Below are 15,426 nucleotides of genomic sequence, written 5' to 3'. Positions count from 1 at the left end.
TGCATACAAAGTACAATTGTACTCGACAAATCAATTTATAGAATTGAAACTATTTGGTACTCGTAATTGTTATACTTTGAGTCTGTTCTCATTGACTGAACTCAGCTGAGCTGAACTGAGTTGAACTGAATATTTTATAAGAGAAGGAAATTAGGAGTTGAGCTGAACTGAACTTAACTGAATTTCAACGTAAGAGAACAGGACCTTTGTACCACTTAAAATGAATGATACGGAGTAAATACGAAATATTACTCTTAATGTCGTTGAATAATAATAAAACTCAATTAATTTGTTCCATTACAAAATGCTTTTATATATGAAGTATGCCATTATCTAGAATAAGCAACTAAGCAAGATAAAGTTAGACCTTTAAGTTCCCTTGAAAATATTCTTTGAATTAATTAATAAAAAATTCTAAATTATATTCAGAAACTAACAATACACGATATGGATGTATCATATTGACTTAATTTCTAAATATGTACCCTAATTATATAAGGGCTAGCTTAGTTAGGAACGAAGAAACTAGTTATCATTTATATTTGGTTGTAATAATCAGACTCAACATATTAGGTCGAATTGAATATTCATCTATTCAATATCAAATATTTGTACTCAAGGATACAAAGGTACGAGCCTATAGAACAGATCCCGTCTAGTAAGGTCGTTCAATATCAAATTATAGTTAAGTACTTTACTTGTATAAGTCCTATATGACTTTATTGTATGTTAATCTTGAAATAGTTTATTATGATATGGTTTTCAATATCTAGCATATTGAGTCGATTAAATTTCGATCCTCATATTCCAGTGTTTTAATCTTAAGTACATATAAGAGTTACTTCAGATAGCACCGTTTGAGTAAATTGCGTTCATGTGAGTCCGTCGATAGTGTACACAATCTATCTAATTATACTCTTCAAATTAAAAAAAAAAAAAAGAAAAAACTATCTAATTATGTTTATTATTTTAATAGTTAGGAACTTTTAATGTGATGATTCCCATTATTCAAGAAGCCAGCTCAAGCATTTGAAAAGGAACATTCTTTCTCATTCTCTCTCTCTTCCTTCAGCTGCCTCAAATCTTCTCAAAAATCGAGGCATTTCTGCATGTTATATAAACCATGCTTAACCCTTCACAAACCAAACTCATTCTTTCATACCCTAATTTCTTTCACCTTTCTCTAAACCCCTAACTACAAATTTCATCTCTAATCATTTCCTAGCTCTCTAAGGTAATTAATTAAGCTCTCTCTTTAATTTTATTTTTCATTTCATATAATTTTCTTCTTCTTTCATAAAAATTATTTTTTATTTCCTTTACATTTCATAAGGAGAAAAAAAGAGTGCAAGTTAGGGGTTTTTGTAGTTTTTTGTTTCTAAATTTGTCATTTTCTGAAATTAAGGATGTTAAATTGTTAATTCTAGTTTTTGTGCCTTAAAACAAGGGAAAATGGTCTCTTTAGGAGCTTCTATGACAAAATCAGTGGAATAATTACATAGTTTTCCACTTATATTTTTTTCTTAAAAAATTGTAACACTACAAAAATTAGGCAATAGAAAACCATGGGCTAATAGCTTTTGTACGATTACCATTTTGGTTTGGTTGCATTGTCTAAGCATCTCCTAACATTTTCCACTTTCATATATAAAAAAACTTGTATAGACGTATCTTTTTTATTCCCTTAAAATAAGGATGATGAGTACCTAATTTTGGAGGCAATAAAGAAAAATTAGCTTGTTTAAACATATCGGGTCCTAACTAGTGAGTTAGTTTTTGAAAAGAAGTTTTAATATTATTTAAATCAAAATTCGTTTATATCATAGTTTGTGCTTATGACACGTACTTAGAAGTATTGTTGACCGAATATATATATTTTTGTTTTGAATAGGTAAAAAAAACATGAGTAGGCCAGGTGATTGGAATTGTAGGTCATGCAGCCACTTGAACTTCCAGAGGAGGGATTCATGCCAACGTTGTGGGGACCAACGTCCTGATGGCCGAGGCGGCGGCGATTTTGGAAGCTTTGGAGGGAGGTCAGGTGGGCCCTCCTTTGGTGGGGGTTTTGCCGGGCCCGATGTTAGGCCCGGCGATTGGTACTGTAGCATTGGCAATTGTGGGGCCCATAACTTTGCTAGTAGGTCTAGCTGCTTCAAGTGTGGGGCTTACAAGGAGGAATCTAGCTCTGGTGACATGGGCCGCTCACGTGGATTCTCTTTTGGTAGCGGTCTTGGTGGTGGCGGACCGGGTGGTAGCGGCCGCTCCGGATGGAAATCCGGTGACTGGATTTGCACTAGGTATGTAAATAATGTAATAATGTTCCTTATGTCTTAAAATTTGTACGACTTCTTATAATTTTATACTTACGTATTGACTAAATTATATCGAGTAATTATACATACAATTTTATATTTTAATCATAAGAATTATGGTAGTACTACGTATACACTATTGTTTTTACCGTACATATATTATTATGTTATTATTTACAATCGCATGATAGTATTTACTTTATGGACAAGAAAATGTCATGTCATGTTACTTATACTATACGTACCATGTAACGCATTATAGGTCGGGTTGCAACGAGCACAACTTTGCTAGCAGGACCGAGTGCTTCAGATGCAGGGAACCAAGGGACTCGGGCAGTAACTCTGCATATTAAATGCATCAGTTCTTAAGTTTCGGAAAGTTTCATGGTATGTATGTCCTCAATAATTAACTTTATTTTACTTTAGATATAATACGTATTTCCTCTGTCTGAAAATAATATCATTAACTATGTGCACTTGTATATGCATATCGTTGGCTGAATGGCTAATCGTTTGTTTTGTTTTGGTCTTAGGTAATGCATGCTACGGAAGTACGAAGATAAACGAAGAATATCAAGTTACTACATGAGAGGGCTGAATTGAATGAAATTAATCTACTTCGAAAATTTTAATTTCCCTCTAGATTTTCCTTTCTTTTTTGAATATCATTGTTAGGTCATATTCGAGATAATTCATGCTAAAAAAAACTAGAAGTTTTAGACTTCATGAGCTTATTATTAATTTTGTTACTTTTTGATGAGTTTAGTATGATAATCTATTTAACTAGCTAGTTATTTTGGTGGTCTAAGCTCATGTCACTTTAATTTGTCCCTTTTTTCCCCTATTTTTCTTTTTTTCAAATTTTTGTTTTTAAATTGGTGAGAGAATCTCTCAGCCATGATCTCTTTATGTAGTTGTTGATGTTCTACGATGCAATGAGAGTTTGAATATTATTAGTAATATTTGCAAATCCTTTTTATTACATTTATTTCTTATGTTTAATATAATCATGGTAATAATAGTTTAGCATCAATTTCAAAAATTTATGTAACAATCCTCAATTCTCAAGAATTATTCTTTTGCTTTTGCTTTATGGGAATAAGCTTTGAATCATGACTTTAACAATTAACCCTGAACATCTCTGCAAAGTTGTTTAAAGCAAGTCACATTTAAATTATGGACCACAATTTCTTCTTTCGCTTCATGCAATGCAATTTACACATTATTATCATTATCTTTCAATCAATAAATATGAACAATGCAACATTATACGTAATTAGTTAGTTATCTAGGGCAAACAATTGTATCAATACAATATAATGTGCGATACGAAGATCACAAATTACTTTCGAAGGAATTTGTTGGTGTTTATAATATAACTTTCAATGCTACTCCGACTTAATCAACATCAACTATATGTGATACAGGATGAATTGATTCAATAGTAAATGCGTATATAGTATAAATAGTCAAAATGTTACATGAATTGAGTAAAGAATTGATAATTAATCATTCATCTCATAGTCCATTTTTGAGGATTATGGTGGGACTTAGCTAGGTCGGGTTTTAGTAAACTAAAGTATTAGGATAATACAAATAAATCATAAACACTGTATATAGACCTGACTGCAGACTAAGGAAATGAATAATTATAAAGTAACGTAAGGCGGTACTTGTTATACCTTTTTGAGAAGAGAAATAGATTGAGTGATAAAAGAAAACCAACTCATAATATATAGTGGGCCAAATTAGAGTAAGATAACACAAGCAGTTTTGAAAAAACATACGTAGTAATAGAGTAAAAGTGGAAAACATACGTAGTAATAGAGTAAAACATACGTAGTAATAGAGTAATAGAGTAAAACATATGTACACCCGGGTGTATATAAAAGGTTCTAAAATCTAAAAGCCATTTACCTCCCACCATGTGACCCCTTTAATTCCATCTCAAAAATTAAAGTGGAGAAAAAAATAGAATCTGTTACTAAAGCAAATAATTAAAATTATTATTAGTCAGAGGCAATAAAACAATACTTTTTATATTTTATTTGGTATATAATGAAGCTTTATATTCCGTAATAATTAATAATACGGAGTATAAATATGGTAGCTAGGTACCTTTGATATATTCTGTCCAAAAAATAAATCTCACTTGGAATAGTATTTATATTTGCATGAACAATGATTGACAAACAAACGTTAAGATCGATTACGTAACATCAATTGTATGTGTCACTACTATTACAACAAAACAACTTCTTTTTCCTTCTTTAAGATAACATCACGTTCAATAGTAGCATGGGAGCCTTTTTCTTGAGGATTTATCAAATTAAATATTGAAATGTCAGCCTTAAAAATCTTGTTAACAACAATCATTGAGAGGAATATATCAGAAGATTTTATGAGGCTTATTATTTTGATTTATTAGGTAGGTGCTTCTTCCTGGGGGAACTCACATGTCAATGGAGGATTCGACTTGAATCCCATGTTATTTAACTTTTTTTTTTGGCTTGTTTTAGAAAAAATAAGTTCAAAATTAATAAATATAAGTTTTAAAAAAATATTTTTCTCTATTGTGAAAACAAGTTTATTTATACTAGGGCAGCTAACGCGCACAATGCGCGCGCATAGCTAGTCATATCTAGTTACTCTTTTAGCTCGGTCTTAAAATCACAAAATTAGTTATTGGCAAAATTAATGACAAAAAAATATGCACACAACTATGTTCATGAGTATAAATATCCAAGACAACTAACATTAATGCATGAAAGCAAATAAGTACGTAATTAAATATTTTAGAGGGTATAATTGTCCAAACATTATTCATTAAAAAAACTTGTACATATTAATGAGGGTATATATATAAATGTACATTTTAAAGGGTATAATTGGCATTACACTATTAATAAGAGTAATTTTCTACTTTTTATAAGGTAGGGATTTATAAGGTAGGGATAGATAGTTTCAAATATATTAGATATAAATACATGAGGATAAGTTATAATGAAATAAATCTCAACAAAATAAGCCAAAAAACCCTTATTGATCGATGCGAATCATGTAGGAATAAGATACCTTCTAATAGATGTGAGCAGTCATGTTATTCTCCATTGATATATGTTATATTTGAGTTACTAATCGATTTAGATAGGATTCCATTACTATTTTAATTTGGTATAACGAGTATACATATACGAAGTATTTTTTATTTGTTTTGAACATAAAAATTATTTATTTTACTTCCTTATATAGGTCAATTGCCTTGAGTATTATCTACTCTATATTTTTAATTAATTTAGTTAATAAGGTTTCATTGTTTTTTTTTTTAATTTTTTTTTTTTTTTTGTTTTTTTGGTGAAATAATTAGGTTTCATTGTGTATGTCATTAATCTCCCCCTTATAGTGTAAAGAAGGTCTAAAACCCTTTTTTCACATTTAATTTTTCTAATTTACATAGTCAAAAATTTGGAACCATTTCATGAAGTGTATATTTTAAACAAAATTGATAGAGTTATGAACAACCATGGGGCTCTAAGCAGGGCCGTCTTATGCAAATAAGGGGCCCTGTGCTATTTTTATTACTTAAGAGTTTACAATATTGTCAATAATGAACATAAAAAATGATATAAATATTCAAGTTTTTTTATAGTGAATTTATGCGTTAATGATATATAATCATATACTCTGTAAGTGATACACATGTAACACATAGATAAGTTATATTATTGTAATGAGAAAATTCATTCAGTTAATTAAAAAAAAAAGCAGATAAATTGTGTGCAAATAGCAAAGTACATGATAATATTTTTTAAATAACAAAAAAAAAAAGGAGTGAAAATTATTATATTGCACAAAACCAAAGTTAAAAAAAAATAAAAAAATGTGAAGAACACTTTAGCAAAAAAGGAAAAAAAAAAAAATCTTCCTAAAGGTTCGAACTTCACACCAAATTAAACATTGCCTATTAATTCTTCCACCAAGCCATCAAAGTAGTATATGAAAAAGTATGTACACATTTGATAATTATACCATACTTTGATTTGGGGCCCTTAAAATTTATTGGGCCATGGGGTCCTCTGCTGAGGACCAGCTTGCACAGGGCCTTAGCCGGCCTTGGCTCTAAGCATCATATGACCTTAAGATTTTCACCATGTTGATCCTTTGACATAATACCAAGAAGTCAAGAACAAGTCTGACAAGAAGGTAACAAGTTCAGATTTCATCTACCCCGGCCTTCGTTCAAAGTGAAATTTTTGTAGTTGAGTATGAGTAGCAAGACACATGCATGCTACATCAATATTTCGATTCTAAAAACATCTCTCACAGTAATAGAGTATATCAAACTATTATGATTTCAGCTTAACTTTTTGATTGAGTTGGTCCTTTATTTGACAAAAATTATGAGAAAACTTCCTCCTTAAGGACCCTTATTATGGCAAGACTATGTATTTAATCACTAAGTTAATTACTCCAATAAGAAAGTGATCAATTGAATAAATTAATTACTTCACTTTAAAAATAAAACAATAGTTACAACTTACAATCATTAAGATTTTGCATGGCATATTAAACATATAGAAATCACATAGGATTCCAAAACTTTTAGGGCAGTTGCTTTTATCTGGTTTCATTCTCTGACCTCTTAGGAGATAAAAAATCTTTAAACTAGTTAAGTTAGTAGTGGTCAAAAAGTGGACCAAAACCATTGATTAGTTGTTGTTACTACCCTCCATTACATGACTTTTAGTAAGATTCTTTGTCTACCTTTGAGCATTGCTTGCTTTATGTTGCTTCATGTGCTCAATTGACGTTTGTAGTTTTAAGACTATCTTACCATATCATTTCATTTCATGTCAACTGGGGTCCAATTTTTAGGGGGGCTACCCTTTGCTCTTATAAGGTAGCTTCGTTAAAGTGGCTTTGCATAACTTGAAGACTCTTTATATGCATAAATTAGTGTAGCAAATTTATCGATTTCGTGTTTGAATTTAATTTAGTGGTTTTTGTTTTATGCTACTAAATAAAGTGTTCAGTTTGTAGGAGACAAATCGATTCAAGACATATTCTAATATTCTTTTAAGGAGTAGATCAATCAACTTATCATATCGACCATGTATTTCATTCCGTCTTTTAACAATGACCCTATTTTCACATCATTTAAGGTGTCATTACTGTCATATAAGCGATTAAGAGGTATACATGTTCAAGCCACAAAACTTGATATAAGCCTATAAGGTAAATATTTTGAGAATGAAATCCATAATGGGCTAGCTATATGTAAAGAACATCATTAAAATAGGCCCAACATGTGGCCCCAATAAACTAAGGTGATAAACTTAGTATTAGAGCCCTACATGTATGATTGAACATGTGCCATGCAAATATTATCCGGACATTTCTACATAACAAAACTTTCATAAAAACATATATAGATTTTATGCAATAATCATTTCATATCCTAAATTACAAAAGGTTAGACAATGTTATAGCTGATGCTAGATACACAATTATTATTCATCTTGCTTTAATTGTAGAATACAAGTCATGGAATGAGCCAAAAAATTTCCAATCTCGAAACTTATTGCCTCGATAGCATTGATATACACTCTCATATAGCTCTCATGTTTAGTTGTCTACTCTCTGTCTTTCTTATATACCTTCTATTTGAAATTAATCGTCACGTTAATTGTATTATTTGAACTGATAATCTAACAATTAATTTAAATGTAGATAGTAATTGAGAAGACGTAGCTAAACTAAAATGAAGATCTTCCATCATTTTAAAATGATTAAAATCATAAGAGGACGAATTTGTGCACAAATTCGTTGGAACAAAGTGATTACAAACAATCAAATATAAATGATATACAAGTTTATATTGTGGACACGTCTAAAACATAAAATTGCATTGATGAGATAAGAAAGCGATAGACTAAACACAACTTTAATCATTAGACTAAGAAATGCAAATTTAGGCCCACAAAAGCAACAAGCCAAGTTTTGTTTGAATTCAGTGGATTTTATTATATTTAAATTATTTATGACTTTTGATTTAATTAATTTTAATTAAATTAAAATTAACACTGTGATGGTCAAAATGGGTAACAAAAACTAGGTAGCTTTTACTCTCATCTTTATATGTAAAGGAAAAAAGAAAATGGCTAATCCTTTTTGAGAATTTTTATTGCCCTCTTCTTTTTCTTTACAAATCCAAAAATTAAAAATAAAAGTTCTAATTTTGGTTGGTGGGCCGTATTTGACCCAATTTTATGATAATATTATGCATTGTTTGTTGTTGCTAGCAATGCCATATGCTTAATGCTTTGCCTACTTGAGGGCCTTTGCTTTTGAGCTTTCTCGAAAGCCAATTACTTCTTTCTAAGGTCACTTTAGGTTTTGCATATACTAGAACTATCAAATATGTCATATCGTTCAATTCTTGTTGGTATTAAACCGCGACCAAAAAAAAAAAAAAGAAACCTTTGTTTCTAATTTGATGTGTTTATTCATATTTTTAAGGGAATTTACCGTGTTTAATTAAACATATTAGAACAATCTTTTTTTTTTTTTTAGAAGGAAGCTTATATTAGAACACTTTATAAATTATAATGCAGAGTGGTTAAATAATGTATGTATTTTAATATATTTCAAAAAAAAAAAATGTATGTATTTCAATAGGCTTACATTGGAGAAAAAAAAAATAGAGGTAATTATTGGGCTAACCAGGCCAAGACCGAAAATTCAGCCCATGTCTCAAGCCCGACCAATATTCAGGCCATAAATTTTGTGCCCAAACAAGCCCAAATTAGCTGTGTTAGGCGAGCTTTTTGAGCCAGACAAAAAAATCAACTAAAATTCGCATTTCAAGCCCGTCCAATTAGAAATTTTAAAATGGGCCGGGCCTAGTTATGGTCTAGGAAAATCTACAAATTTTTACCTAGACTCTACTGCAGGGAAAACTGCCTGCACCCCCCACCCATCCGCGCGTGCCCCGTCCCCGCCCCTTTTCATTTATGAATTTTCTGTAAATTTTTATAATATGATCATTTCTATATTGGTAAATGTTCATTTATAAATCATTAGATGTTCATTTTTATAATAAGGAGTTTTTGTTCAAACTAATACGAAGTACACTTTATGAATTGCATTTTAAGAATTTTTTTATCAATAAAAATAAGAGCAAATTTATTTATTTATATGGATTGCTGCATTCAAATCATTAATATTATTAGAAGTATTGCATCATCCAATGTACATTTTTGTTCATTCGTGTTTCAACATATGTTCATTTTTGTATCATTAAATGTTTATTTCATTTCAAGAGCTATGTGTAAGTTTTATAGTAAGATGTATAAAAATACATACGTCTTAGAATTGTAGTTATATAAATAAAGAGTTGTTAAAAATAATTTCCAATATAAAATAAATTCAATTTAATTACAATAATAATGCATTTTCATACAGCTATACTATTACATGTAATTGTGTGTGTGTGTGTGTGTGTGTGTGTGTGTGTGGGATTATAAGTTGTACAACATGTGACTTTTATTGATTATCAATGTTTTGTAGTTTCATAAATAATGTTAAGTTATGTAACTATAGATGATCATATATATTTTACATATAGTAATTTAACTGTAATTGATCAAATGCATTATTGTGATTGACCATTATTGCCATTATATGTGTTCATTTGTTACATGTTTAATTATTTATTAACATGTGAATGATTGTATACTAATATACAAATTAACATCTATCAAAATGGAAAGAAAATTTATTAAATAAAAAACCCACTACGAACTAGTTTAATTAATGCTTACTTTTCTCAAGATTTTTTATGTTCTTCTCTAAAACTATTTCCTTCGTACTGCAATAAAAATGAACATTCATCAAACACCTTTGATGTTCTAATAATCGTATGTTAATATGTGAAATTTTGAATGACGATGTATTATTATGTGATTGAACATTTACCAAAATAAAAACGAACATTCATCAAAATAATTCTCCACTTCAAACTATGAAAAAATGAACATTATTACACGAATGACTATAAATTATTAAATACATATGAATTGAATGAGCATTTATATTAATTAAATGAGAGTTTTTCAAAAAAAAAAAAACATGTGAATGATAGTATACTAATGTATAAATGAGCATTTATCAAAATGGAAATGAACATTCATCAAAAGAAAAATTTCACTACGAATTAATTTTATTAATACTTACATTCTTCCAGAATCTTTGTTTTCCTTTTCTGGAACTGTTTTATTTGTTGTACAAAAAAAAATGAAGAATGTAATGATTTGATTTACTAGTTTTTGAACAAAAATTACTAAAACTATAGTAAATACTTACATGATGCATTTTCTGCAGTTGATGTTTCAATAGTTGTTTTGAAATACAATCACAACAAAAAAAATTTTAGTAAAACCTAGGTTTCATACTCTTTTTTGAACCAAATATGAACAAAGCCACTTATTCTTTCGAATTTCAATCTTGTTTTGTTGAATTTTGTAGTGATTGAACAATTTTTATTGATAATTTGTCTCAAATTCGTAGAAATTTTGGGTTTGAAAAAGTAGATCAATGGGTTTAGAGAGAGAAAATGGGTGTAAAGAGAGAAAATGGGTAAGGAGAGATAAAATGAAATGAAATGATGATTTGAATTTTTTTTTTTTAATCTATAGGTGGGTAAAAAGTGTGTACAGAAAATGAGGTTGTTGGATTTGTTTATGTATTGTTTAGGGATGGGGGTGTAGGGATAGATAGCTACACTAGAGTCTAGGAGTATATAATTAAGGAAAATCTACCCGAAATCAGGCCGGTCTCGGCTAGAGGTTCGGGCTCACTTTAATTAGCTCTAGAAAAGCTTAAGTTGATACATACAATCAAGCAATCTGGTTGACATTTAAAATTCTATGTGTTGGCGAGTTTTTTGAGCTAGGCAAAAAAATCAACTAAAATTGCATTTGAAGCCCGTCCAAGAAATTTAAAAACGAGCCGGGCCTAGTTTTGGTCTAGGAAAATCTACCCGAAATCAGGCCGGTCTGGGCTAGCGTTCTGAGCTCACTTTAATTAGCTCTAGAAAAGCTTAAGTTGATACATACAATTAAGCAATCTGGTTGACATTTAAAATTCTATGTGTTTCTTAATTAATATCTATTGCTTGTAATGGTATGTTAATCAGATTGACCAAAATTGAATACGAACTATAAGTACGGATGGGGTATTCGATCGTAACAATAGTATACTATGATAAATTTTCAAAGTCTATGTATAAACCCTTAGTGAAGAAGAGGTTGACACATATAAGCCAAACAAATGTCATTATCTTAAACCTAAAATGGTAAATATTCTGGCCAAGCTTATATACGTAGTCGTTCATCTTTTAGGAAAACGTGCTTTTTTTTTTTCCATACATTAACATGTTGGCTCAATCTTATAAACCAAAGATCTAAGCATTTATTAGATCAAAATTGACCCTTCTAAAAAATAAATCCTATAAAAGAAATGCCCCAACCTAAAATTTGATCCAATATGAAACTAATCAAACTAAAATCTCCATTTGAACCCGAATCCGACTTAACCAAACCTGAATAATTCAAACTTACACAAAAGTATGACATGTATCCAAATTAACCCAATTCGATCAAAATGACTCATTTGCTAGACCTTGTTTAATACGTAATATAGTGGAAGGTGACAATCGTGATAAACTAATAAATGAATGTGAAGAATTGAAGATCACATTGAGTATGATTTTGTCGCGAAGCATATTAGAGATTTTTGGAGGAAAACTTGAGCTATATACAAGTACTATGTAGTTTCTGAAAACTCTTATAAGCACCTGCATTGCTGCTTGTGCTCACTGCTTACTACAAATTGGGCTTGCTATGCTTTGGTGATGTGGGCCTTTTGGGTTTCAAAAGTTGAAGTAGCCCAATCCCAATCAAATTGGCATGGCCGCATGTTTGGGTTAATTTTTATGAGATCTATAAAAGTTTTATGTCATATTTGGATATTCCCAACATTTTTGTCAAATATATAATTTTTGACGTTGAAAAATTCTAACAGAAACATTACTTTGAAACGAAGAGAGTATATAACAAATATACAAAATACTAAAGACAGGGGATACACGTATAAGAGTACAAGTATGTAAAGTTGAATGAGTTAAAAAAATGAAATACATTTTTGTTATGGTCTATGGGATGGGTGAATCATATCACTTGTAAATAATGTTTAAAATCTTTTAGTTATGTACTACTTATCAATTAATTAACTCTAATAATTTAATAAAAATTTATGCAGTACGTGCATCCTGTAGTCCTACACCCACTGTAATAAATTTTATAATTAAAGTTTAATTTTAATAAATTAGTCGTTTACAGCACAAGTACAAAACCTTAAACTCTTTGTTTTGATAATGTGAAAATGTGATGATATACTACATGTGCATGACACATGAACAAACTTCTGGATACAAATCGTTATAGGGTCCATAATGATGTCATATAGGAGGGGCATGGACAATTTGGTGGAAAAATTTAATGTTTTTGAAACTATAGATAATAATAAATACAAGTATAAACAAAACATTGTAGGTGATAAGTTGTAAAACGACAACAATAGTATATTGTTATTGCTAAAAAAATCCCAATAATGTATTAATGATCAAACTTGGCATGTCTAAACATGTTAGCATAATAAAATTACGTAAATGATATCTTATGTCACTAATCTCAGAATTGAAGGCATATGACATTGCATTAATGTATTATTATATTACCAACAAAAAAATACAACATTAAGTTATTACAATTATAATATAATATCAAACTTACATAAAGTAGCTAGCTAGGTTGCATCTTGAAAAGAAATAAAACACACACACACACAAAAAGAAAAGAAAAAAAAAAAAAAAAAAAAAAACCATGAATATGATTCAAGTCTCTGATTTCATTGCAGTAGCTGACATGGCCGCCACATCGGCAAGAATCTTCAAAATGTTGAGCATTGATTGGCAATGGTAGTTGGACTACTTGTAGATGAAAGCTGCAATAGTCTGTAAAAGAGTAAGCACAAAAAGTATGATTGCAGCGATCACTGACAAAATTGTCCATGGATGATTAAAGTATTTGCTCCTCAAAATACCCATCCATTGATTCCGACGTTTTGAAGCGTAGCAATTCAGAGCATTGCTGACATTGGAGTAATAATTCTTGCATGATACCATTACATTTTTGCCAATATTGTTGAAAAGATTGACAACATCTTCATCACTTCCAAGATGATTATAAAAAATTTTATTTTTAACCAACACTTGCACGTCTTCCACGGTGTCTATCAATTGATCAAGTAAGTCAATATAATCAATGAAGTAAGAATCTGCGTAATAATGGCACTGTTCAAAATAAACCAAGTTCCGTAGGTGAGATTCTGTGGAATCTTGTATTGCTAATTTCGAAATCGTGAGTATCCCGTTATCAAATGTTATATCAAGTGGATTATCAGTTTCACCTGCCACAAATGTGACTCCTGCGTCTTTTAGTTGCTTGGCAGTGTAACAAAGATGACGAATAGAATGATAACCAGTTTTTGCCTTGAGATGACGCTTAAGCAGTGTATTACGTAATGATGACGGGCAGATCAAAGACACCACCTTGTGCATATATGAATCCGATGAATCAGTTGTTTGATTTGTATTTGGTTGGTTGCGCAACGGTGTGCTCAAAGAAAGGCAACAAGACATCCTTTGGAGATCCAACAAATGTTGAATGCTTGATTTATCTGTAATTTTATTATCATCTATAATACTCTTGATAGTCTTATTTCCAGGAATATGAAAACCCCTGCTGCCTATAAATCTAAGAATAGCTCTAATAAGAGTAAAAGGTTCGTAGCTGTGATAGAATGCTATATCAAAGATTTCCTTGAGGACAAAATATGGAATTTGGTTCTCCAACCGAAATAAATCCTTACTCACATACATCATTTGTGCTCTTAAATTATTCCCAACTAAAGGTTCATCAAACCGGCGGCGCTTAGTTATGCTCAAGAAAAAGTAGATCAGGAATGCAGCATCAAGCACTATCATTTTAACAAACTCATCGCTACAGAGCTTACACTCTTGCTCATAACATTTGCGGATTTTCTCTTCCTTATTCCTTACATATTCAATGTAAGTATTCAAGCTTTGACAAGCATTATCGGGATGTCGAAGGAAGCTATTCAAGTAAATCCATTTAACCTTTTGCATGGGTTCTAGTTTTGGATTTTTATAGAATACGGGACCAATTGACATCCTTAAAGGCTGATAAAAGTATTCATGCCCCTTTAACAAATATTCAGGAACTTTATAAATGCACCAATTCTCGTTAAAGGAAATATTCAAGGAGTCAAGCTCCTTATGCATTGAAGTTAGCACTAGGGGTGAGCAAACCGGGTACCCGGTCAAAATTTTAGGACCCGGACTTGGAATTGGTTGGAACCGGGTCCTAAAATTCAGAACCGGAATTGGAATTGGTTTAACCGGGTCCTAAATTTTAGGAATTGGAATTGGAACCACCGGGTACCGGTTCCGGTTCCGGGTACCCACTTATGTATGTAATTGTTAAAATATAATACAAATTATAATTCTTATTTTAGTTAGTATCATTATTAGTGTTTAATACTTATATTTATATATGCATTAAGCTATTTGTATTCATGTTAGGTATTAATAATACTTTTTTTATTGTACAAATTAGATACATTTAACATATTTTTATTATTTAAAATTTATTTAGTTTAGGATATATTGGGTAACCGGGTACCCAACCGGTTCCGGGTCCAAAAAGTTGAGAATTGGAATTGGAATTGGTTATAACCGGATCCTTAATTTATTACCCGGAATTGGAACCACCGGGTCCAATCTCGGTTCCGGACCCGCCGGTTCCTAACCGGTTCCGGTTCCAATTCTGGGTACCCGGAAATTTTGCTCACCCCTAGTTAGCACCCCGTTGTTTTCATCTTGCTCTGTTATTTCAATTTGTATTGTTGTTTTCCATCTGTATTAATTATAGAATGTAAGTATATGTCTCATTTTTTTCAAATTATATTCTCA

General features: G+C 30.6%; 2 protein-coding genes across 2 annotated transcripts; one reads left to right on the top strand and one right to left on the bottom strand.

The window, feature by feature from the left end:
• The first annotated feature begins 1,085 nt into the window (after nt 1-1,085).
• LOC145595689 (RNA-binding protein involved in heterochromatin assembly dri1-like) lies at nt 1,086-3,282 on the top strand. The gene is made up of 4 exons (XM_081652104.1): nt 1,086-1,234; nt 1,892-2,297; nt 2,575-2,699; nt 2,846-3,282. The coding sequence occupies exons 2-3, from the start codon at nt 1,903-1,905 to the stop codon at nt 2,663-2,665; spliced, it is 486 nt and encodes a 161-aa protein (XP_081508230.1). The 5' UTR covers nt 1,086-1,234; nt 1,892-1,902; the 3' UTR covers nt 2,666-2,699; nt 2,846-3,282.
• A 10,077-nt stretch (nt 3,283-13,359) lies between these two features.
• Nucleotides 13,360-14,736, bottom strand: LOC145594419 (UPF0481 protein At3g47200-like). The gene has a single exon (XM_081650730.1). The coding sequence runs from the start codon at nt 14,734-14,736 to the stop codon at nt 13,360-13,362; it is 1,377 nt and encodes a 458-aa protein (XP_081506856.1).
• Between the last annotated feature and the right edge of the window lie 690 nt (nt 14,737-15,426).

The sequence above is a fragment of the Chenopodium album genome, chromosome 19 (genome assembly GCF_948465745.1).
Source record: "Chenopodium album chromosome 19, dcCheAlbu1.1, whole genome shotgun sequence".
In the NCBI taxonomy this organism is placed as follows: Eukaryota; Viridiplantae; Streptophyta; class Magnoliopsida; order Caryophyllales; family Amaranthaceae; genus Chenopodium; species Chenopodium album.
The sequence above is the reverse complement of the archived record's forward strand: the minus strand, read 5'-3'. Positions and strand labels throughout refer to the sequence as shown.